The 25,890-nt window shown below is 47.0% G+C and overlaps 1 protein-coding gene across 7 annotated transcripts in view; it reads left to right on the top strand.

The window, feature by feature from the left end:
- The window catches only part of RFX1 (regulatory factor X1), a 1,381,678-nt gene that overhangs the window by 399,428 nt on the left and 956,360 nt on the right, over positions 1-25,890 (top strand). For all 7 annotated transcript variants that reach the window (XM_069604381.1, XM_069604382.1, XM_069604383.1 and 4 more), the window contains one exon: positions 12,288-12,382. In XM_069604381.1, coding sequence (XP_069460482.1) covers positions 12,288-12,382 — 95 coding nt within the window. The remainder of the gene's footprint in view (positions 1-12,287; positions 12,383-25,890) is intronic.

Below are 25,890 nucleotides of genomic sequence, written 5' to 3'. Positions count from 1 at the left end.
AGAGGACAGAGGGCGGACCACATTAAACAATTCTTTAGGTTGGTTCATAGCATTCACTATCCGATTGGTTAAAATATTACGCTTGGCCTCACTAATGGCCCAATGATAGCTAACAATGATAGCACAGAAAGACACACTATCGCAGGGTGCATAAGCAGTTTAAGATCCTCATTAAACCATGGCTCAGGGGGCCGACCAAAGACTCTAATACTTTTTAACTAAGCTAACATCTCCTGTTCTCCTGTTTGCCTCTTGAGTAGTTATTCCAGGGGTCTATGGTAGAGGCTCTTTGGGTATTCTAGTCTTCAGTGAAATTCCAACTATGGTTCTGTGCATGAAGCTGAGGTATGGCTTGATGAGCTGGTTTGATGGGGTCTGGAGGAAGCCACTTCTTACAATGGCTTTAATGTATGCTGTGATTCAAGTGTAAGTTTGCCGTCCATCATGAGTCTGAGCTCTCTGATTGTTGTCATAAGTAGAGTGCATGTATAATGACAGGCTGGCTTTATACTACTTGGAGGCATCATTGGGCGCAGACGCGCATGTCAATAATGCCAATACTATCTGAGGCTGTTAAAACATAGACCATATCTGAGCGAGAAGAACAGTGCCATTATTGCAAGGGCCACTATCCTCTCCAGGTTAGATTAAGGAAATGCCCTAGTGTTAGGAGCTAGCAAAGGTTGCATATCTAGGTGCCAAACTATTCAAAATAACGCGGTCAGACTAGTTAGACAGAAGACCAGAAGAGATCACATTACAGAGGATCAGAAAGCCCTGCACTGGTTGGCACTAGAAGATAGGATAACCTTAAAAACTATGACCCTGGTACATCAATGCTTATTTGGTCAGGCACCTACCTACTTGAAGAACCGGATAGTCCCATATACCACGAGCCGATCCTTAGGATCAGAGACACAGGGACAGATTGCTTGCCAAAAGAGATAATGGATTAGGGAGATCCTTCCCTGTGAAAGCGCCCAAGACATGGAGTGGCTTATCCATTAAACTCAGATAAGAGGAAAACTATATGAACTTCAGAAAAAAGCATCTTCAAATAAAGCTAGATAGCCACGAATCAAGATAGAAACCCCTGTTGTCCTGTTGAATTTTGTTGTCTGCGTCTAATTGTATGCGCCCCGATGCCTGTGGGCTGTTCAGCGCTAAATAAATGCATAAATACAAATGGAGCCTTGGGGCACTCTCCCCAATGATCCCAATACAGCCCTCCCAATACGCGGATGATTCTCAGTACATGTGAGTAAATACCACGCAGGACATCATTTGTCTCCACGATTACCTAGTCATCATCCAATCCTGGTTGTCGACTGCCTACCTCAAACTTAACCCATCCAAGAATTGGTCCTCATCGGTCCGCCCGCCAAACAACAACTTGTCCAACAATGGCTCAATGATATGTGCTGAGACAGATTTCTTCTGCAACTCTCAGACTGAGCAAAATCCTTCGACTTCACCAGTGACAGCAGCCTGTCCTTCCAGAAACACATGGCGATGAAGTCCCAAACAGCCTAGCTCTGAATCTCCACCCTTTGCAAAATCTCTACCCTTCATTCCGCTGCAGGACTTCTGGACGGCAGTGTAGGCCCTGTGGTCTCGCACATAGATGTGGAAATGCCCTTTTGTGGGTGTCCCGGTTTCCACCGTGCTGCAGCACTTTTTATTGTGGGTGCACATTCATTTGACCGAATAACCCCCCTACTACTCACACTACATTGGTTTCTTCTCCAGGACAGGCTACTGTTCAAGACTGCATGTACCATTTACAACCCAGTCACAAATGACACACCAGCGTACCTCGTGGCTAAGCTCCACATATCTGGGGGCACACACTCCTCACGCACCAAATCGCCCAACCCGCTTGACTCACAACTTGTCTGCAAAAAGAGGACCCGCACGCAATCCTCCTCTTACCATACACACACTCTCTGGAACTCGATCCCGGTGTCGGCTCGGAATGTCCTCACAGTTCTGCAATTACGCGAATCTTTCAAAGCATTGCTTTTTAAATAACACTTCACCATGTATTCTTTATTACCAAAACATTTATACCATGGTGAAATTCTGAAAAAAGCTGTAATCTTCAGAAGAGAGCCTTTACTTCTCTACATTTCTGAGGTCCGCTGGCCTTGCACTGTAGCAGAGTCCTCAGCACCAACAGTGCTATTTAGAAAATGTCGGCTTTGTTATTGCGGAATCTTACAGCAGGGTTCTGGATGTCTGATCTGTTTTCCTTTCAGTATTCTTCAGGTTCTGCGGAATCTTACAGCAGGTTTCTGGATGTCTGATCTGTTTTCCTTTCAGTATTCTTCAGGTTCTGCAGAATCTTACAGCGGGGTTTCTGGATGTCTGATCTGTTTTCCTTTCAGTATTCTTCAGGTTCTGCAGAATCGTACAGCAGGGTTCTGGATGTCTGATCTGTTTTCCTTTCAGTATTCTTCAGGTTCTGCAGAATCGTACAGCAGGGTTCTGGATGTCTGATCTGTTTTCCTTTCAGTATTCTTCAGGTTCTGCGGAATCTTACAGCAGGGTTCTGGATGTCTGATCTGTTTTCCTTTCAGTATTCTTCAGGTTCTGCGGAATCTTACAGCAGGGTTCTGGATGTCTGATCTGTTTTCCTTTCAGTATTCTTCAGGTTCTGCAGAATCTTACAGCGGGGTTCTGGATGTCTGATCTGTTTTCCTTTCAGTATTCTTCAGGTTCTGCAGAATCGTACAGCAGGGTTCTGGATGTCTGATCTGTTTTCCTTTCAGTATTCTTCAGGTTCTGCGGAATCTTACAGCAGGGTTCTGGATGTCTGATCTGTTTTCCTTTCAGTATTCTTCAGGTTCTGCGGAATCTTACAGCAGGGTTCTGGATGTCTGATCTGTTTTCCTTTCAGTATTCTTCAGGTTCTGCGGAATCTTACAGCAGGGTTCTGGATGTCTGATCTGTTTTCCTTTCAGTATTCTTCAGGTTCTGCAGAATCGTACAGCAGGGTTCTGGATGTCTGATCTGTTTTCCTTTCAGTATTCTTCAGGTTCTGCAGAATCTTACAGCAGGGTTCTGGATGCCTGATCTGTTTTCCTTTCAGTATTCTTCAGGTTCTGCAGAATCTTACAGCGGGGTTCTGGATGTCTGATCTGTTTTCCTTTCAGTATTCTTCAGGTTCTGCAGAATCGTACAGCAGGGTTCTGGATGCCTGATCTGTTTTCCTTTCAGTATTCTTCAGGTTCTGCAGAATCTTACAGCGGGGTTCTGGATGTCTGATCTGTTTTCCTTTCAGTATTCTTCAGGTTCTGCAGAATCGTACAGCAGGGTTCTGGATGCCTGATCTGTTTTCTGTTTTCCTTTCAGTATTCTTCAGGTTCTGAAGACATGTTTTTTTACTGTTGGTACGTTACTCTGGCATCCTGGTTGCCCTCTTTCCCAACCTAATTATACACATACATACATCTCTAAAAAGTTTGTGTGCCACACCAACATCCCTACAAGTGCCCCACCAACAGCCACATCTTTTTCCTGTTTTTGCCACCTATTGAAAGATCGGAAAATTGCAACTTGGCTGTTACCAGCCCTTGTCAGCCTGTGAGTATTCTTGTTTTCAGTTGGATACTTTTTTGGAACCAGTTCACACGCAACTCAATAGGTTTGAAATTGCTGGGAGTTGGGAACTATTTAGCAACTGTTTGTAGTCTAGTGGAGCCTGGGGAGCTATACACCAACAGTTGCTATAGGATCTACGTTTGATTGCCCAGCCCAATTGGCATCATAAAAACATACCTGTCTAATATTAACTATGTATGTTTCGGAATGTGCATAAAGAAAAGTAAATGACACATATAAATGGACATTTAAAGCTTAATGAAACACATGTAAAGGACACAAAGTTACAGCATGCATCTCATTAAATTTGCAGCATCCTATTGTCACAGCACATCTGCGCCTCACCGGACTGGAAGTCTTGCTTTCATGCTAGCCTGGATATCTTCAGTGCTATTCTTTGGTAAAACTGTGTAGCAATACCCTATGCTCTAGCTCTGTGAGGTGATGCTTGGTGTTCCATACTGCTGCCTCCTCTCCTCCGGTGCCAACTCTCTGCGTGTCAAGCGCTTCGCTAAACAGCGAGCTGGTGGCCGATCTCTTTCCTCTCCTTCTTGAGCCGGATCACCTCAAATTCCAGAAGCTCCTTAAGACTTTTATTTTCACCTCCCCCTTCCCTCTCTCCATCCCTTGATAAACTCTACAGTCACTGAGATTGGTGTCCCTGCCCCTTATGTGTCCTTCTGTGTTCAGGCCTGCCCCCAATCACCTTTAGCATCCGCCCACTCCCAACACTTGCCTTAGGGCACCCACTAGCCTGCGCTGTCTCACAGGCCTGCACTTATTGTATTGGCAGTTGACCACTCTTACCAAGTGATTTCTGCCAGGCACTTAACAGCTGATTGCAACTCACTCCCTAGCAAGTCCCTCTGTGGAAAGCCTAGCACTTACCCCACTCCCTGGTCCCTTCTTTCTCTCTGCACTTGCACCTTAGGAATGCTCACAAGGCCTAGTAGGACTGCCTCTTTCTTTCTCTTCACTGTTATTATATTTGCCTCCCTCCCCGTTGCCCTGTGGGCACTTTGAAACACAATTTACTTACTTTATAAGACAAATGCACCATAAATAAATAAATATGTTAGTGCTCAATTTTACTCTTGCATACCTTGCCTGTTGCCAAATTTTGTCGCTTTGTTCCCCTACCAATACTACTAATGAACTCTTATTGTCCCCTATGGTTAGCGGAATCCCGTCTGTTGCCTTTTCAAATACATATATCCATGTGGTGGGCCCTGCCATTAATGAGGTTAAACTGTAGAACACATGATCTCTGTCCATTGTTTGCCAGGGTACGTATTGTACTTCCCCTTTTGCCTTGTGTGTAAGGGGCAACAGAGTTTGCACTCTGCGATTTCCCCCATCTCTGTGGTCTCTTCACTACTGCCATCCTTGCTTTTCTGCTTCGGAGCCTATTTCCCTAGTTCCCTGTTTGTTTTTCCCTCTCTTAGTCTTCCCCGTTCTTTTCTCCTCCTTTTTTCTGTCCTCATGAGTTGAATTACAAGGGTCTGATTCATCATCCCTACTGTCATTGTCACTACTGACCTCCCAATCTGATGCAGTATTGTCACCTTCTGTTGTCTCTTGCTCGTCCTTTTCCATGACCTGTCCCCAACTGTCAATTTTAAATTGTATGCGTCCTGCTGTCCATCCCGCCTTATCTTCCCCTTTCCCTTGTTCTTTTCCTTTCTTTTTTATTTCCCTTTCCATTACTTTTTCCGCCGTTGCTACTGTATGTTTTCTTTGATGTTTGTTAAATATTTTGTACTCCCTTTCTCTTGTTTGTCTCTTGAACGTGATTCCTGCTCCGTCTTGTTCTTTTTTGTTTCTTCCCTATCTGGAGACACTCGCCAGGGGTTTGTATATCCTGTCGCTGGCTTCAATAATAAATATAATCTGTGCGTAGGGGGCAGATCCCCTCCCATTTCCTCCATTCCTTCTTCTTTCTTTTTCTCTCCTTTAATTTCTTTGTAATATTTCCAAAGACCTCAGATATCCTGCCTCTTTTTAAGCTTTGCCCATTTATATGTAGCTAGCAAGTATAAATACACACCGTCGATTATATCCTTTTGAAATGTTCCCTCTCCAGGCCGTTCCTTACAACACTTTCCCACTGTGTCCTTGTATACACTGAAAGTGTCATTTTAAAATGTTATCGCAATATTGGGGCAACCTTTTGCACATGTGATCAAGGGGTGCGTACATCCATTATCCTTCTTCCCCCTTGTCTTCTCTCTTCAATACTCCTTAACCAAAAAGAAAAGAGAAAAATTACGCAACTATACCAATTGCCTGCACTACACAGAATTCTTGTCTAACAAGGTCTGTGACTTACTATGCAACCCTCTGCAGATGTGCCACCGCCCACTTACTCCCTATCGGATGAATGGTCTAGAATCTATGACTAATACGGCCAATCGCCCTCCACCTCTTAAGTGTGCCTCCTAGACACCATAATAACATTCCCTGCCCTCAGCGCGTTTATCCATGGGTACACTAACTTATCCTTCTTCATAAATTCTCGAGTCCTCTCGACCTCTGTGTCTCCCTTTTGAAGGCCAGCAGCCCCTTTCGAGCACACAGGGATGTTTAGACCAGCACAGACCTTTGGAAAATCGGCGGCTGCGATGCCTCCTCGATGTTGAGCTCTGAGTACTGGTCTGGAAATGCTGACCCACACCCCTGCGGTGGAACAGCTGGAATCCCCACGTCTGGTCAAGAAAGCTGGAGTATCTCCCTGGACGGGCCACCAAAGAATGTCAGCGGGTTGCCTTAACAACTCACCAATAAAATTACAAACGTAATCCAAAAAGGACTGTACACCGGAAAAGAAGTAGCACAATATATTCAGGGCCCCAGGCGCAGCTGGTAAAGCGAAACTCACACAGAACGCAGAACAGAACTGCACGAAAGCACTGTCAAAGAAACACACCTAAATTAAAAGCTTTTATAACCATCTAAACTAATTAAGGTCAAAACATATTGACACATTTGATCCATCCTTTGAACGAAGATCATTGGAACAAACACGTTATTCCCCTAATATAGGGACATACATTAGCCTGCAATGATTGGGACCAGCAAATCTTACTACACCAGCCTAGACCAGTATTAGGTCAATAGACCTTTTTAGAAAAAACAAATAAAAAAAACGATTTAGAAATACCTCTGTGTGACAGCACAGAGCGGTCTTTCCAAATCGAACTGTCAGCCCCTGCAACACACGAGTGCGTATAGGGAATGACGGGCACGCCAGGACACCGACGCAGCCGTGACAGAGAATGGGTAAGTGTGCATGTGTGTTTGCGTGTGTTTGTTTATTTTTGGGACGTGTGGGGTGGTGGGGGTTACTAAGGGAGGGGTGTTCGGGTTCGATATCCCCTGATTATTGCCAAATCCTGTCATGGGAGGGTGCAGGGGTGGGGGGTGAGGCAATGTGGGTTTTCAGTTTTTGGGCGACCTACAAAAAGTGACATTTTCACATCGAACCCCCTAGACCGCCACCGTGACATCACAGTCCAACCCACATCATGATGCCAAGGTATTGAAACATTTGGGATGACCAGCAGATCTTGACACTGACAGAGCCTTGAACTAAAAACAAGTTACTGTTTTAATGCTGCATTTTAAGAACACATCGAACTACCTCCCAGGCTGAGTTGCGTTAAGGGGCAATTTGAAACCCCCATGGGACACGCTGGAAAAAGCCAGCAGACGAGTTTCACAACTAATATGCCAAATTATTAAATGATGTTATGTTAGCTGCTTTTTCCCTGAACCCGTGAGCTCTGCTCCGTGACCTCGAAAGTATCATACGTTGTGCATATTCCCTCTCTATGATCCTTGGAATGTGAACTTGCAATGTGCTTTCAGCCCCTGTGGCTAGGAAGCAAATTAAAATGTGCGAGTTAATTTCTGCTAAAGCGGCCTGTTTAGAGCACCTCGATCTAATGTTAAACCCTGCATACTTACCTGTAACCTGTCTTTATCGTTTATATGCCATCGCCAATCGTTTAGGGCATTGTCAATATTAACGCTTAACATATTTAGCCGTCAGTGAATCCCTCTCACCTTTTAGTGTGCTATTCTCACAGATCTTCTTAAACTGTCACATTTCTGCGAGGGATGAATCACGATTGATCAGCTTCCAAGAATCCTGCCTGATGATTCTATCACACTCCCTTGATCTTCCGCTCCCACGTTACTGGCAGGATAATGGTGGATATTCAAGGGCCACACGAGGAGTGCTAGTGGCTCACAAACAGCTCGGTTGATAGTAGACCACGGCTCTCGACCGCGTACAAACCTTCACTGTCATTCTCTGGGCAAACTCAGAGACTGTGCATTCCAGACTAATGCATTACTCCCATGTAACCTCAGACATTCCTTTGTCAGCTGCAGTCACATCAGAAAAGTGACGCTACATGGTTACTCCCTGGTTCTACCCAATCACACTCAAGGGCAACAAAGTACTCCCTTCTGGGAGCTTCCAGGATGAGCCAAAATGACTACTACTCCTGCAGCTACTATTTTAGTTCATACGGCCACCAACCAATAGAACTGTGTGGGCCAGGTTACTGATCCAGGTGTTGGCCTGGAAGATGGAAGGAGGATGCAATAGTGAACCTCTCAGTAGGCTTACCTCCTGAACTGACCAATGAAAAATAACTCCCACAGATCTTTAATTGCTATATTTTCGGATTGGCTAAATGGAACTGAAGAGGTACATTTCATAACCTGGTGAATGGTGCTGCATGACTGCATAAAGCGATAAGTCTAAGAAGGTTCTAGATCCACCATGCAGATATCTGGCTGTGGTTCTGAAAGTGAATGACTTAATGCAGAAGGACTATAATTCAAAATGGAGGGAGAAAGACGGAGATAACCAAGATTGTTATGCTGAATTGAGTTCAATTAGGAGGAATGAACTGAGAATCCTGAAGATTTATTGAACATCTGAGGTTGTGTGACACACTCCCGGCAACAAATGTACTCCCTGTAGCCTTTGGTAAACACTTTTGGGGCAGAGTTCAGTCGAAAGTAGAGACATATGCACTAGTGAAATTTGTATCCTAGCGTTATCTGATAAACTGATAATGGTCTTGCTTGAAAGAGGGATCAAGAAGACCAATTTAGCTCAATTAGTTTTCCACCTGCAAAGGCTTCAGAATTTGTACCCAGATTGGCATGTGAAATGTTTCTCTAGAACAAACTGATTTAGCTATGAGAGATCTAAAATATGCCTGAGCCCTCCATTTATTGGGGATAATGAACTAACAGGACCAAAATCTCATACCATTCCCACATTCTAAAAAAGGCTCCATAGGCAAATATGCTGAAACCCTTGGGTTCATTAATGGAGATGCTAAGAGTACTCCTAAAGAACAGACTCAACAAATTATAAAACAACTTGGATATTTGAGTAGAAAAGAAATTAATCTAAAATGTAATGTTTTGACTCTTGCTTACCATTTCAAGGTACAATGGGCCACATTACGAGTTTGCCGGTCCGGAAACAACGGTACCAGTAAGCTTGTCCATACCGTTGTTTCCGGGCCGGCAAACTATGAGTTCTGCGAGCGGGTGCCTTTCAGCCCGCCAGGTCTGACCTGGCGGGCGGATTGGCACCCGCTCGCAGACCTTGACGGTAGCACCGGCACCATTATGAATCCTGCCGGTGCTACTGTCCTCCCCATTCCCATTGAGTCCAATGGGATTCAATGGGAATGGGGATATTCGGAAAAAAAAAATAAAAAAAAAATATATATATATATATATATATATATATAGCAAGTAGGGAGAAGAATTGGCGATGGCCTCACTGCGGAAATCGGTGGCAAGGGAGTATGTGCAGGCCACACAAATAAACATTAGCCCAAATATCAGGAGGAAGTGGCTGTGATTGTTATATTATCACACAATAGGAACACAGGTTTTCACAATTTATAATAATTTCACCCGAATTGACTGTGTACATTTTCACTATATAGAGACCCAAAGTGTCCCTTTAGAGATGATCGACTTCCATTGGCATATTACATATAGTGCGCCCAACAGGGTACCAGCATCATGACTTCAAAAAACTGGTCATCCGTATTGACAAGTCTGCTGACGTTACAAGATGGCGCCCATACTGCTCTACTGAGCGGGAGTCCTTGAACCACTGCGCAAGCGAGTAGAGTATATCCATGGAAACCAAACACTAAACCTGACATAGGAACACTGCAAGGGTTCTGAGACTGCTACTCCCGAAGCAATCAGATCGCACAGGTAAGAGCAGACCGGCATGCCCGGCATGCTGTCCTTTAGCATCATGAGCCCGTGGGATTCGAGGCTAAAAACCAACACACTAGATAGAAATGATATAACTAAATACACATGCAGCTCGTGTGAGAGCTACCTCTTCAACTGCATTCTTCTGTGCCCTGATTCATACATTATTACATGTTTCAGATCGCACCCATCTTATTAACTGTCAACACTCCCGGATGCTGATTGAAGCCATAAGAGGGTAAGCTTTGGCACTTACCCAATAGCGGGACGTAAGAAATGCAGAGTCTGGGCACTTTACCTAAAGTACACTGTGTCCCTCCCCCCTAGCCCCCTCTTCTTTATGTACCATCTGCAGGTGGGGTGAATATAGGAGTGAATGAAGACAAGTCTCCTATTACAACAGCATGGCCCTGAAGAAAGTGGGAAGTCGGCCCATACGTGGCCTCTGTGCATAAAAAAGATCGCACCAAGGGGCCGGGCCCTCTTTAATGAAAAGAAATGTGTGTGCTACAGCTGCTCACTGTCTTTCCCTGACGGTTAGAGAGTGGGGTGCTAGAAAGCCCGGATGTAGAAGTGTCCTGTGTAACATCAATTAGGGACAACCGAAACCTTTTTTCTTTTCCTTTGGAAAGTCTTTTTAATTAAGGAGCCATTAAGGCCCCGATTTTGTTTTTACTAAAAACTGTGGTACTGTGGAACAAGGGAAAACATTAAACTAGAAAGAATTCCACCTGTTAAGCAGACCATATACACTAACTTAGTGTTTTTTTGAAATTTGAAAGCAAAAAAATGTGTAAACATCTTGGTAACTCGCTAGTTCCTTCTCCACTATCCCCTCACCCTAGATAAGTGATCCACCAGCGCTGGCTAGTGGTAGAAAAACAATAGGGTTTAGTTAGAAATGTTTGGCAAGCTAGAGTGAGGCTACACGAAGGGTAGAAACTGTGAAATAACTATAAATTGTGAAAACCTGTGTTCCTATTGTGTGATAACGTAATCTGGGGCTAACCACAGGTGTTCATCCCCATTAGTCCCTTTATTGTGTTATTGTGATTTTTATAGACCAAACCCACACCTAGAATAAGAACGTTTGGAGTAATATCAAATAAATGGGAACTCGAGAGGTGCCCTTCTCAAGGTGCAAGATGGCGGAAGTGAGGCGAGGAGACACTCCTAATCTGGAGGAGGACCGTGAGCTTCATTGGAGGCAGGAGCAGACAGTAGAGCTCTGCTGCATCCAGTGAGAGCATCTTGAATTGAAGTGCAGCCTGCAGCGTAGCACCGACATCTCTCTGCAATGTTAGGCCTGAGCCAGTGGCACTGGTAGGTGAGACGTGCAGGGAGTCGTGCCGGCATAAGGAAACCCTAATAAGTGCACATACACACAGCCACAGTGGAGCTAAATTCCCCAAACACTTTCTCTTGAGAACTGAATATTGGGCAATCATTGGGAAGCCAGAGATTTAAGAAGAGACATTTCCGTTCATTGGGTAAAATATACTGAATTATACAAAAGTGATAATCTTATCACAGAACTGCATTGGTGTTACTCACAAGATGAGAGATTAAAAGTTGAATGATATCTGCTGATAGAGCAATTTCTGGTGGTAATTTCATTAATAGCATGCCATGCGTGGTGGAGATAATCCAGCACACTCCTCCTGTTGCCGTCCTGAGGCTTGTGTGTGCTGCCTGGCTTTGCGAATTGCTGCTCAGGAGCTCTAGATCCTTTCACTATTCGTTCCTCTCCCAGTGATCTGGGAGACTTTGTCAACTCAGATATTCCTTGTGAGGTAAGGGTGTGTTGCATTCTAATGGATTATGTGGAAAGAACACATTTATCTGGCATAATTACAGGAGCCCTGATGATATGAGTGTGTGCAAAAGGGTGTGCGTTGAACACTAGTGAGCATTTATGGAGGTGAGCCAGTGTGTGCAGGAGGAGCATAGCACATTAAATGAACATGCGCAGTAGATTACATGCGGAATTTGCAAAAGAGTATGCAAGGGCATTGCTAGATAGGGTGCAAGAGAGACAGATTGCATGGAATCAATGTTTGCAGGAAGGGATCCATTGCATAGCAGAGAGAGAGAGAGAGAAAAAATATATATACACATTTATGATATGAACAGTTATAGGAGAGTGAGTGTGTTCTTGGGACAGAATGCATGATAGGGGCATATGGAGAATTCTGTGTGGGTGATGTGCCAGAGTACAGGTTAAGTGCAGGAGTATCCAGTGTGTGCATGAGTGAGTGTATGTGCAGGAAGGCATGGCAGTATGTAATATGTGATGGTCAGTTGGCCTTTGCAGGATTGGGGACAGCAAGAAAGGCAGGAAGTTAAAGCGATTGTTGGAGTGATGGGCCTGCAGCGTAGCACCAAGCCCTGACCTTTTACCCTCCCTGTCCTTACAGGTTCAGCAGCTGCAGCAGGTGCCTGTACAGCATGTGTATCAGAACCAGGTGCGGTACATGGAAGGTGGTGATGCCAGCTACACTGCAAGTACAATGTGAGTATTCCACAAATGAGGGGTGGGAGGAGTTTGTGATTCTTACAGTGTGTACCCAACTTCCAGGCAGTGCCCCCTGGTTTCTAGTGTGTTTAACGCCCTTCAGAAGAGGGATCTTTGCTAATCATGCTCTGTATTCTGCACACTCCAGAGTACAATATTCTACAGTGAGGGCCTTTCTATTTTAAAGCAAATCCATATTGCTTACTCTGCCGAATGGGCATTATTGCCAATACTTCACAAGGGCCCTCATTACAACACCGGCACTAAATTATGGCGCTTTTAGCACCATGGTTGGTGCCGGTGTTGTAACGGGTCCGCCATGGTTCAATGGGGAATTACCACCCCATTCCAAGGTGGCGGGCGGTAATTCTCCATTGAACCATGGCCCTTCCCCATTCCCATTTTCGCCCCATAGGGCTCTATGGGAATGGGGAAGGCGCTAAGGACGGTACCGTACCTAGCACCAAGGTCCCTTTGCGGGTCCCTACTTTACCGGCTGGTGTAGATCAGCCGTTAAGGTCGGGTCTCGCAAAGGGACCTCGTAATCAGGCGCTAATGGGTTAACGGCGCTGCAGCCTTTTACGGTGCCGTTAACCCATTAGCGGCAGGCTCGTAATGAGGCCCAAGGTCAATATTGCTAATCCCTTTCACTAATCCTTTGCTGTTGACGATCACTTGCCTGTTGGTCCATATTGTACCTTATGCTAGATCATATCTTTTTTTAAATAATTCTTTTTATTAATTTTCAACATTTGAATTCATAAGCATAACAATGTATAACAATTCATATTCCTTCACCATTTATTCCCCTCTTCGCCTCACAGTGCATTTTCAAAACTCCATAAGCCACATCAAATATTTCCCAGACTTCATTATTCAACCGTACTTAATAGGAGGGAGAATTAATTCATTAGTTGAGTGTCCTTGAATAGGAATAAGACAACCAGAAGAACAGAGAACCCATCAACATAAACCTAACAAAAAAAAAAAAGAATGTCGGTAAGTCATACATTCATGGAGTTACTATCAAGGATTCATGAAGTGCCTCATAAATTGCGGTTGGAAAAACATGTGCTCTCTGTCTGAAACATAGTCCAAGAATGGGCTCAGAGTCTTCATGAACTTCGAAAGTTTCCCTTCAAGCATGGTTGTGAGTTTTCTAGACCTAGTAGCTCCCACACTTTCACCCACCAGTATGCTATGTACGGTCCCTCTACCGGCTTCCAAAACTGGGCTCTTGTTATACGAGCAGCAATGAGTAACTGGGAGATTAGAGCTGCCCTATGCCCTGACATGGGAAAGGACCCATCCTCTGGTACATCCCCCAACAGTAGAACCCGTGGATAAATGGAGAGCAGGGATCCCATAATTTCCTTGATTTTAGACCTCACCTCCAACCAAAAGGCCTGAATAATCGAGCAGTGCCACCACATGTGGGCTAAGTCTCCTCGTTCCCCACAGCCATGCGAACACGTGTCTGGATGCTCCAGATCCATTGCATGAAGCCTGCTCTGAGGCAAGTACCACATAAAGCAAACTTTAATAGCATTCTCTTTCACTATAGTACATTGCGAGCTCTGTTGAGCCCTATGCCAGATCCGCTGCCAAGACTCCCCTGAAATTTCTAAGCCCAGTTCCCTCTCCCAGGCCAGCATATAGGGAAGTTTTTCCTCCAGGGGAGTATTCTCTAGAAGCCTGTAGCATGTGGCCAGTTTGTGGGATTGTTGCCCCTCCATAATTCGAAGTTCTATACCAATCGGAGTTCTTAAGGCAGCTCGGCGAGTGTCCCTGTTAGTTAACCAGTGACGAAGCTGAACATACCTGAATTTTTCGATTCCGAGACCCCAATCATTTTCTTGCATTCCTGGAACGTCAGGTGTTCCTGGCACAAATTCAGATCCCTTAATCTCAGGGGCTTATCCGGGCTCCAGCTTTGATATGATCTGGCACATAGACCTGGAGTAAATGCAGGGTTTTGAGTGATGGGGGGACAGTGGACCCAAGCCTGACGTAATACCTCTCTGCATGCATGCTCTATCCCAACTTCGAAGTGTAACCAACGTAGTGGGTAACAGGTTGCCTCGATATCTCCGAGCCTCTTGGAGGAGAAAAGGAAGTTGGGCCAGAGGGAATGGAGCTATCACTTGTTCGTTCTCCTGCCATTTAGGAGATTCTCATGGGTTCCCCCAAGATAACATCGCTGCTACCTGAGCTGCCCTGTAGTAGCGCGAGATTGAGGGGAGTCCCAGCCCGCCCAACATTCTCCCTCTTGTAAGAACCTTACAAGGGGATTCTAGGCTTTCCCTTCTTCCAGATGAACCGGCCTATCTCCTTTTGCATAGCTATGAGCTAGTTCTCAGGAATTAGCGCTGGCAGGGATTGAAAAGCATAAAGAAGTTTCGGGACAAGGGACATCTTAACCACACTTACTCGACCTAGCCACGAAAGCTCTTGGGAATCCCAGCGATGAAGCCACTCTTTGGTTCCTTCATTGAGGTAGGGATGTTTGCCTTAAAGAGGCCTGCATAGGTCGTAGTCAGTTTTATTCCTAAGTAAGAGATATCAGTGGAAGACCATGGGATGTGGAATGTTGCTTGTATACTATCTGTCAGGGTCCGGCTTGACTGAATTCCACAGGATCTGATGCTGGCCCCACAGACCCTCACCAGGAGTTCACCTCTCAACCCTTAAGTATAAGCTGAGCTGAGAACCCCAAGAAAGTGAAAGGGGAATTTGGAGAAAATAACAACTGAGACACTGCAGCCCAGCAACCGTCTGGTAGGCTCTGGTATCTGTAGTAAACAAATACACTTGGTTACTTATATATTAATATAAACTTCTTTTCTAAAATTATTTTAAAATAAACTCCTAAACCTCTGTATAAGACTTAGAGGTTAATTATCTGTATGGAATATCTTGTAAACAATTATCATGCTTAGTGCATATAGTCTCAAGCCATTCAAGTCTCTTTAGAATTCTAAAGTAATGACCCTTGCAAGCACCTTACAGATTTAGATATTCTTCTTTGTTTTTTAAGTTCATTTAACTCTATGAAGTTTGAGTTTTAAATGCTTTTGTGAAATGCAGTCTTTCTTTGAAGAATTGAATTCCTTTTGCATGAAAATTACATTAAATAGAAACTCATAAACTTTCTTGAATGCTGCTCTCCTTCTGCGTGTGAACCTTTTCTTTTTACACATACAAACGCATAGTTTCTTTTTTGACACGCGTTTGCGATAAACACGCGAAATCACAAGACGTGAAAAATTGTCCTCGCGTATAAAGTTCACACGCGCATATTAACAAATACAGGCACGCGTGAAAACAAGTGTACGCACGCTAAAAAACAACTCGCGGTAAGTAAAATGGACTCGCGCTCTATCGCTACCGAACACACGCGGTTATACGCAACGTCACTCACATAAAAATTGTACACGCGTTCAAAACAACTCGCGCTTAGTTAAAAAATGGACTCGCGCTCTATCGCAACCCAACACGCGTTTTCTTACGCAACGTCTCACTTTAAAAATGTGCACGCGCTCAAAAACCACTCGCGCTTTTCATTTGGACACGCGCTCTATCGCTCAGAATACCCGCGCGCTCCCATAACAACGTTACTGACGTCACGTGGACTCGCGCACGCGTTACAACAGTCTTGAAACACTTTTCATGCAGTAAACAACTTTAAAACTTGAGCGCACAGTCTTCACACGTGTTTCCTTATAGTAATAAAACTGTAAAACGTCTTTTCACTCAGTAAACTTTAAAACTCGTTAACTCTTTAAGTTTTCTTATGAAAGATGAAAGTTCACTGTGAAAATCTTTTAGCTTTTAAAAAGAACGATCCCACCTGATGTCTTTAAGTTCACTCTGGCTCGGCAAACGATTTTCTTACTTCTTTGGTAAATCTTCTGAACTCTGAAAGGCCTTACTTAAGGAGCTTAACTAATACACAACCAGCCACTGAATTACTATGGATGAAAGGCAGTTTAGAATCTTGCTCACCTCCCAAGAATCCAACCCATTATCCTATCTACCAATCAGACAAACCAAACATACTATTGTTCCTTAAACCAATCAGATTAAGTTTCTTTCTCTCCATCTTGACTTGGGCAACCACAATGTTAATTCTATGTACAAACTCTTCCTGAATACTACTCCAGCCAAACTCTCCCTGATTACTACTCCAGCCAGCCCTGACACTATCCAGCCTAGAGGGGGTTTCTGTTAGTGCCATTCCTACAGATTTAGTTGGGTTCACTTTAAAGCCCGATATCATAGCAAACCGAGCCAGCAACTCCATAAGAGGTGGGACAGAGCTGGGGGCATCATTCAAAAAGCAGAGCAGATCATTCGCATATAACGCTAGTTTATGACATTGCCCCGCCACCTCGAAGCCAAGAATTTCCGGATGACGCCTTATTTGTTGAGCCAAGGGTTCCATCGCCAGGGCGAAGACCAGCGGCGACAGGGGGCAGCCCTGCCTAATGCCTTTAACCAGGACTATCAGCGGGTCCCAGCGCGCTTTCATTCTAACTCTCGTCGAAGGAATCTGGAAATGTGTGAGAATCAATTTCGAGAATCTAGTGCCGAATCCAAATCCTTCTAACACTACTTCCAAATACCCCCCAAGACATGCTATCAAACGCCCGATGGGCATCCAAAGATAACGGGGACAATCTCCCCGGGATCTTCGGAGCCAGGCCAATTAAGTTTATAGCTCGGCGGACGTATATGTTCATATGTTGAACGATTGTGTATGAAACCCGTCTGATCCTTTCCTATGAGGGATGGAAGTATTCCCCCCCCAAACGCCCCGCTATTATTTTACTCAGTATCTTTGCATCCATATTTAACAGCGCAATAGGCCGCTAGGAAGCACAATCAACGGGATCCTTCCCCGGCTTCAGGATCAATGTCGTGGCCAACTCGGCCATGGATTCGGTGACCAAACCCACTGGCCAAACAACGTTAAAAAGCTTTGTTAAGTAGGGAGGGAGCACCGCTTTGAAGGTTTTGTAGAATTTATTTGTGAGGCCATCTGGCACCTGGGCTTTGCCCAGAGGGAGGGATCGATTAGCTGCTTCCGTTTCCTTCAGTGTAATCGGTTCCTCCAGGAGGGCACAGAGCTCCAGAGATCCTCGGGGGAGATGCGCGTCCCATATGAAGTCATGGGCTATTTGTAGATCTGTGTGATGGGGGGCTGAGTGTTCTGTAAAAATCTTTTCAATTACCCGGAGTTTCTCTAATTCAGAATAGACCTGCTTCCCATCTTTATCTCTCAGAGATGCTGTATGGTTCCGCCCAGCTCGCTTTTTCAGTTTAGTCACTAAGGGTCGGTTGGCTTTATTTCCCTTCGAATAATAGTACTGTTTAGTACGCATTATGCCATAAGCCACCCGACTCATACGGTGAGCCTCAAGAGCTTTCTGAGCCATTCGTACATCCCTAAGTGACCGCCGGGAAGGCTTATTTTTATGTACCTCTTCTCTCTCCTGAAGTTGAAGCTCAAGTTGAGATTGAACCTGCCTTCTGATTCTTCCCCACTCTACTGTCTGGGCTATAATCTGGCCTCGAATCACTGCTTTCGCCACTTTGCAAACAACAGCGTAATCCATTCCTTCCTTCTCATTTTCAGCAAAATATTGAGTAATAGTGTTCGAGATGCAGGAGCAAAACTGGGGGTCGCCTAATAGGAGTAGATTCAAATGCCAAGTGCGTGTAGGCCCCAGGGCTTCATTCAAAGGGGTCATAGTTAAAACTACAGGGCATTGTCCGATAGAGCCTTAGGGAGAATCTCTACGCCCGTTGTTTGGGGTATAAGTTTATCTGACATAAAAAACATATCTAACCTAGAGAACCCTTTATGCACTGCAGAATAAAAAGTGTAGTCTCGCTTTCCTTGATGGAAAAACCGCCAAGTCTCTATTAGTGAATGTTCCCTAAGGAGTGTTGTGAGCGCTAATAAGCTATTTTGCCTGTTGTCGTTGGGGGCAGGGACTTGTCCTCTAATGGGTTAACCACTGCATTGAAAGCCACACCAATTATAAGATCCCCTTCCCCATGCTCAAACAGCACCTCAGATATGGCAAGTCGAAATTCATCAGAGGCAACAAGGTCAGTTTCCTGAAGAAACAGTATAGTGCCAAACGATGAAATAAAGCTTTGCGCTTTAGGGGGGAATGTAGGCCCTGTACATTCAGGGTGAGGCAACTTATATTCGGAATAGCCATTCTGGTGTCCCTCTCATCTCTATGTACACCCAAAACATCAGCATTCCTACATATAACCATCCCCAAGGAGTTCTCTCATCTTCTCTCCCCCGCCCATATAACATGCCCCGGGTTTCAATGAGCCCTAAGGAACGTACCTCTCCAGAGGCCAGCCATGCTTCACTATCACGTGACAGTCTTACTCAAGTACCAACCATATGAATAAAACAGTATAGCCAGCAAAACTGACATTAATTACAAAAGAACCCATTATTAAAACCCCATGGGATAATTTGTGAAACACAAAAAAACAAAACAGTTAGCTGCTAGGCTTTTGAAGCCTTCAGAAACTCGAGCAGCAACCCACTCAGAGTCACCATGGTGGGCGTAATCCATATGTTGGGCGCCCCTTATTCGTCAGGCTTTACCTTTGCCCCTTTACCTTTACAATAGCATTTCATAGAGAGAAATCTTGGTGTATAGAAACAAACTTCAACAGCCGACTAGGGCGGCTCTCTATATTAGCCCAATAATAATAATAAGGAATTCATTGTCATGGAGACGCACCTGATTATCCATGGCCAGAGTTGGAGAGCCCCCGGAAATGTCTGAAGATTTGCATCCAAGTATTGACAAAGGCAACCAGGCACCACGTCGCAGAGGCCTAAATCTTCACCTAAGAGCTGAGCCTCAGATAGCCCCCAGTCTAGAGGTCCATGGTCACAAATAAGTCTGCAGGCAATAGCTTTCTGCGTTAATGCCATTATTCATGGAGAGTTTCCAGAGTCATTGAGGGTCCACCACCTCTTTTGTTGCATCCAGAGCTCCTTTCACAACCCCCCAGCCCTTGGGTTTCCATTCATATCCTTCGGCGTAGGACTCCGGGACCGATCTCCAGCGGCCCCGGCTCCTGCGTCAGATCCCCTCCATCAGACCGCAGCATTAGCTTTCTTGCTTCTTCAGAACAAATTGCGTAGGATCGATTGTGATATTCAAACAGCAACTCGCATGGGAATCCCCACCGATAGCGGACCTTTTCTTCTTGAAGCCAGGCCGTAACCTTCTGAAGCCTTCTACGATTTGCCAAGGTGGAGGGAGAAAGATCCTGAAACAAACTCAGTGTGGAGCTACAGAAGTTCACTGGTTCAGCCTTCCTGGCTGCAGCCATAATTTCTTCTTTCTGGCGGAAAAAGTGGACCCTAGAGAGGACGTCAGGTAGAAGATTTTTCCTCCTCTGGATTGAGGAATAGACTCGATGAGTCCTGTCCAGGATCAGATCATCGGATTCCTCGAGGCCCAACAAAGATTTGAAGAGAGCTTTGACGTATTCTGGAAGATCTTGGTCCGGTATTTGTCTCGGGATACAGCGCAGGCGGATATTATTTCTTCGAGATCGGTTTTCTAAATCCGCCTGTTTCGCTCATCGTTCCACCAGCCGATCTTCCTTGCTCTGAGTTCTCTTGGCAAGCTCCCCGTAGCTGTGACCACGCTCACAGGCCATCCGCTCCAGGTCATTAACCCTCTCGTCTAAACCGCTTAGGTGAGTATTCATTAATAGAGCAAGCAAGGGAGTCTTGGAAAATTTTATCTCAGATTTTATTTCCTGCGTTATGTCCTGCTTAAGGGTTTTCATTATCTCCTCAAAGTATTGCCTCGAGAAGACTGACTCCGCCGGGGACTCAGCTTCTTGCTGGGAGTCAGGATCTATCTTAGCGGATTGCATTTTCAGGTTTCCCAGGTTTCCAGCTGCTAGATATGTTGCAATGTTGCTCCCTTTCTGCTTCTGACCAGCTCTAAGCATTGCCAAAATAAGTGATTGCGTCAGGTCTTCTGTAGTTCTATTATATTCTGTCAAGCGATGCACAAAACCCAGCCAATGAGTGTAAAAATGAAGGTTGCCTTCAGCGTGTCCAGCTTACTCAGGTAAGTGATTCAATTGGGACACACATATGCTCCAATCACTCAAGAAGTACACATGGAAGCCCACAGGCCCTATTTGACAGATGGAACAAAAGCTTTGGTAGCTTTCTCAGTTTCATGCAAAGCACGACTCCCGCGAGGAGTAGAGTCTGCACTGAAGCCTCCCCAGCACAGCCCTGAGCGCCGTCCTCTATTCGCTTTCCACATCCTTTCAGCCTTCAGAGCCAGCCCAGACCGGCAAAGCGACCAAGCCTCGGTGGCTCCCGCTGGTCTCACGCAGCAGCTAGGCACCCGCATTCACCTCCGAACGGCCAGTTGCAAATCAACGTGCCTGCAGCGTTTCGCTTCTGGGAGTCGAGGTTGGGCATGTTCCGCAATGGCGCTGTCATATATCTCCAGCTGCCGGAGTCCTTATCCGCAGGTCTCCGTAATCGCTCACCTCTTCCGAGCACCCCGCCTATTCCCGATTAGCCGGGCTAAGCGAAGCACAACTTCAGTGGTGTCATCGTAGCCGTAACAGATTGAGGCACAGCAACTCTGCTCCCGAGCCCCATATTCACACTTAACAAACCGCCTTGCGGTTGTCATCACTCGCTCTGTGTTATTTTGTGCTTTTGGCGTCTCATCTACACAGGACCGAGAGTCCGCCCGCCATTTTGCACTCCAGCGGTCATGAAGAAACTCCCTTAAAACTACGGTCTCTGCCACCAAAAATGCTCCATAACAGGCTCCACGGGCTCAGAACACTGTGCGATTCTCTCCTAACACCAGTTTTTGTCTTCCAGGGCGTCGCATATAATTGAAATGGGCCCCCGCATACAGAACTAGCAGCAGTCGCTGCCGCATGGACGCTGCCTAGCCATGCCCCCATGCTTGATCATACTTATTGCTAGCCCTATCTGATGGTCGTTCTTGCTAATCTGGTCTGATATCATGGTTTCTCTATAAGAGGTAGTGATGCAGTTCTTTGTGGCTAATCCACTTGACAGAATTGTGTTGTAAATGAAAACTTGGGGTCCTAATTAAAAGAGGGTCTTGGTGAAGTGAGCACCTTAACTACCTTAAAGACTTGTGTTTGTTTAGTAATTTGCTGACTGGAGTTAATGACCCAGGCTGCGCTACACTTGGGAATGTTGGCTGCTGGTCCTCCTTCCTGGCCCTCCTGTTCCTCCTGCTGTCTCTCCTTGCCAGGTCTTACATGCCAATGCTCTACACTTGGGAATGTTAGCCGCTGGTCCTCCTTCCTGGGCCTCCTCCTTCCTCCTGCTGTCACTCCTTGCCAGGCCTTACATGCCAATGCTCTACACTTGGGAATGTTGGCTGCTGGTCCTCCTTCCTGGGCCTCCTCCTTCCTCCTGCTGTCTCTCCTTGCCAGGTCTTACATGCCAATGCTCTACACTTGGGAATGTTGGCTGCTGGTCCTCCTTCCTGGGCTTCCTCCTTCCTCCTGCTGTCTCTCCTTGCCAGGCCTTACATGCCAATGCTCTACACTTGGGAATGTTGGCTGCTGGTCCTCCTTCCTGGGCCTCCTCCTTCCTCCTGCTGTCTCTCCTTGCCAGGAAGGCCTGTGCTCTACACTTGGAATGTTGGCTGCTGATCCTTCTTCCTGGGTCTCCTCCTTCCTCCTGCTGTCTCTCCTTGCCAGGCCTTACATGCCAATGCTCTACACTTGGAAATGTTGGCTGCTGATCCTTCTTCCTGGGCCTCCTCCTTCCTCCTGCTGTCTCTCCTTGCCCGGCCTTACATGCCAATGCTCTACACTTGGGAATGTTGGCTGCTGGTCCTCCTCCTTCCTCCTGCTGTCTCTCCTTGCCAGGCCTTACATGCCAATGCTCTACACTTGGGAATGTTGGCTGCTGGTCCTCCTTCCTGGGCCTCCTCCTTCCTCCTGCTGTCACTCCTTGCCAGGCCTTACATGCCAATGCTCTACACTTGGGAATGTTGGCTGCTGGTCCTCCTCCTTCCTCCTGCTGTCTCTCCTTGCCAGACCTTACATGCCAATGCTCTACACTTGGGAATGTTGGCTGCTGGTCCTCCTTCCTGGGCCTCCTCCTTCCTCCTGCTGTCTCTCCTTGCCAGGAAGGCCTGTGCTCTACACTTGGAATGTTGGCTGCTGATCCTTCTTCCTGGGTCTCCTCCTTCCTCCTGCTGTCTCTCCTTGCCAGGCCTTACATGCCAATGCTCTACACTTGGAAATGTTGGCTGCTGATCCTTCTTCCTGGGCCTCCTCCTTCCTCTTGCTGTCTCTCCTTGCCCGGCCTTACATGCCAATTCTCTACACTTGGGAATGTTGGCTGCTGGGCCTCCTCCTTCCTCCTGCTGTCTCTCCTTGCCAGGCCTTACATGCCAATGCTCTACACTTGGGAATGTTGGCTGCTGGTCCTCCTCCTCCTTCCTCCTGCTGTCTCTCCTTGCCAGGCCTTACATGCCAATGCTCTACACTTGGGAATGTTGGCTGCTGGTCCTCCTTCCTGGGCCTCCTCCTTCCTCCTGCTGTCACTCCTTGCCAGGCCTTACATGCCAATGCTCTACACTTGGGAATGTTGGCTGCTGGTCCTCCTCCTTCCTCCTGCTGTCTCTCCTTGCCAGACCTTACATGCCAATGCTCTACACTTGGGAATGTTGGCTGCTGGTCCTCCTTCCTGGGCCTCCTCCTGCTGTCACTCCTTGCCAGGCCTTACATGCCAATGCTCTACACTTGGGAATGTTGGCTGCCAGTCCTCCTCCTTCCTCCTGCTGTCTCTCCTTGCCAGGCCTTACATGCCAATGCTCTACACTTGGGAATGTTGGCTGCCAGTCCTCCTCCTTCCTCCTGCTGTTTCTCCTTGCCAGGCCTTACATGCCAATGCTCTACACTTGGGAATGTTGGCTGCCAGTCCTCCTCCTTCCTCCTGCTGTCTCTCCTTGCCAGGCCGTACATGCCAATGCTCTACACTTGGGAATGTTGGCTGCCAGTCCTCCTCCTTCCTCCTGCTGTTTCTCCTTGCCAGGCCTTACATGCCAATGCTCTACACTTGGGAATGTTGGCTGCTGGTCCTCCTTCCTGGGCCTCCTCCTTCCTCCTGCTGTCTCTCCTTGCCAGGCCTTACATGCCAATGCTCTACACTTGGAATATTGGCTGCTGATCCTTCTTCCTGGGCCTCCTCCTTCCTCCTGCTGTCTCTCCTTGCCAGGCCTTAGATGCCAATGCTCTACACTTGGGAATGTTGGCTGCCAGTCCTCCTCCTTCCTCCTGCTGTCTCTCCTTGCCAGGCCTTAGATGCCAATGCTCTACACTTGGGAATGTTGGCTGCCAGTCCTCCTCCTTCCTCCTGTTGTCTCTCCTTGCCAGGCCTTACATGCCAATGCTCTACACTTGGAATATTGGCTGCTGATCCTTCTTCCTGGGCCTCCTCCTTCCTCCTGATGTCTCTCCTTGCCAGGCCTTACATGCCAGTGCTCTACACTTGGGAATGTTGGCTGCTTGTCCTCCTCCTTCCTCCTGCTATCTCTCCTTGCCAGGCCTTACTTGCCAATGCTCTACACTTGGGAATGTTGGCTGCTTGTCCTCCTCCTTCCTCCTGCTGTTTCTCCTTGCCAGGCCTTACATGCCCATGCTCTACACTTGGGAATGTTGGCTGCTGGTTCTCCTTCCTGGGCTTCCTCCTTCCTCCTGCTGTCTCTCCTTTCCAGGCCTTACATGCCAATGCTCTACACTTGGGAATGTTGGCTGCTGGTCCTCCTTCCTGGGCATCCTCCTTCCTCCTGCTGTCTCTCCTTGCCAGGAAGGCCTGTGCTCTACACTTGGAATGTTGGCTGCTGATCCTTCTTCCTGGGTCTCCTCCTTCCTCCTGCTGTCTCTCCTTGCCAGGCCTTACATGCCAATGCTCTACACTTGGGAATGTTGGCTGCTGGTCCTCCTTCCTGGGCCTCCTCCTTCCTCCTGCTGTCTCTCCTTGCCAGGCCTTAGATGCCAATGCTCTACACTTGGGAATGTTGGCTGCTTGTCCTCCTCCTTCCTCCTGCTGTCTCTCCTTGCCAGGCCTTACATGCCAATGTTCTACACTTGGATATGTTGGCTGCTGGTCCTCTTTCCTGGGCCTCCTCCTTCCTCCTGCTGTCTCTCCTTGCCAGGCCTTACATGCCAATGCTCTCACTTGGGAATGTTGGCTGCTGGTCCTCCTTCCTGGGCCTCCTCCTTCCTCCTGCTGTCTCTCCTTGCCAGGCCTTACATGCCAATGCTCTACACTTGGGAATGTTGGCTGCTGGTCCTCCTTCCTGGGCCTTCTCCTTCCTCCTGCTGTCTCTCCTTGCCAGGCCTTACATGCCAATGCTCTACACTTGGGAATGTTGGCTGCTGGTCCTCCTTCCTGGGCCTCCTCCTTCCTCCTGCTGTCTCTCCTTGCCACGCCTTACACTTGGGAATGTTGGCTGCTGGTCCTCCTTCCTGGGCCTCCTCCTTCCTCCTGCTGTCTCTCCTTGCCAGGCCTTACATGCCAATGCTCTACACTTGGGAATGTTGGCTGCTGGTCCTCCTTCCTGGGCCTCCTCCTTCCTCCTGCTGTCTCTCCTTGCCAGGTCTTACATGCCAATGCTCTACACTTGGGAATGTTGGCTGCCAGTCCTCCTCCTTCCTCCTGCTGTCTCTCCTTGCCAGGCCTTACATGCCAATGCTCTACACTTGGGAATGTTGGCTGCTGGTTCTCCTTCCTGGGCTTCCTCCTTCCTCCTGCTGTCTCTCCTTGCCAGGCCTTACATGCCAATGCTCTAAACTTGGGAATGTTGGCTGCTGGTCCTCCTTCCTGGGCCTCCTCCTTCCTCCTGCTGTCTCTCCTTGCCAGGCCTTACATGCCAATGCTCTACACTTGGGAATGTTGGCTGCTGGTCCTCCTTCCTGGGCCTCCTCCTTCCTCCTGCTGTCTCTCCTTGCCAGGTCTTACATGCCAATGCTCTACACTTGGGAATGTTGGCTGCCAGTCCTCCTCCTTCCTCCTGCTGTCTCTCCTTGCCAGGCCTTACATGCCAATGCTCTACACTTGGGAATGTTGGCTGCTGGTTCTCCTTCCTGGGCTTCCTCCTTCCTCCTGCTGTCTCTCCTTGCCAGGCCTTACATGCCAATGCTCTAAACTTGGGAATGTTGGCTGCTGGTCCTCCTTCCTGGGCCTCCTCCTTCCTCCTGCTGTCTCTCCTTGCCAGGCCTTACATGCCAATGCTCTACACTTGGGAATGTTGGCTGCTGGTCCTCCTTCCTGGGCCTCCTCCTTCCTCCTGCTGTCTCTCCTTGCCAGGCCTTAGATGCCAATGCTCTACACTTGGGAATGTTGGCTGCTTGTCCTCCTCCTCCTCCTTCCTCCTGCTATCTCTCCTTGCCAGGCCTTACTTGCCAATGCTCTA

The sequence above is a fragment of the Ambystoma mexicanum genome, chromosome 3q (assembly GCF_040938575.1).
Source record: "Ambystoma mexicanum isolate Mex_15411 chromosome 3q, UKY_AmexF1_1, whole genome shotgun sequence".
Classification (NCBI taxonomy): domain Eukaryota; kingdom Metazoa; phylum Chordata; class Amphibia; order Caudata; family Ambystomatidae; genus Ambystoma; species Ambystoma mexicanum.
The sequence above is the reverse complement of the archived record's forward strand: the minus strand, read 5'-3'. Positions and strand labels throughout refer to the sequence as shown.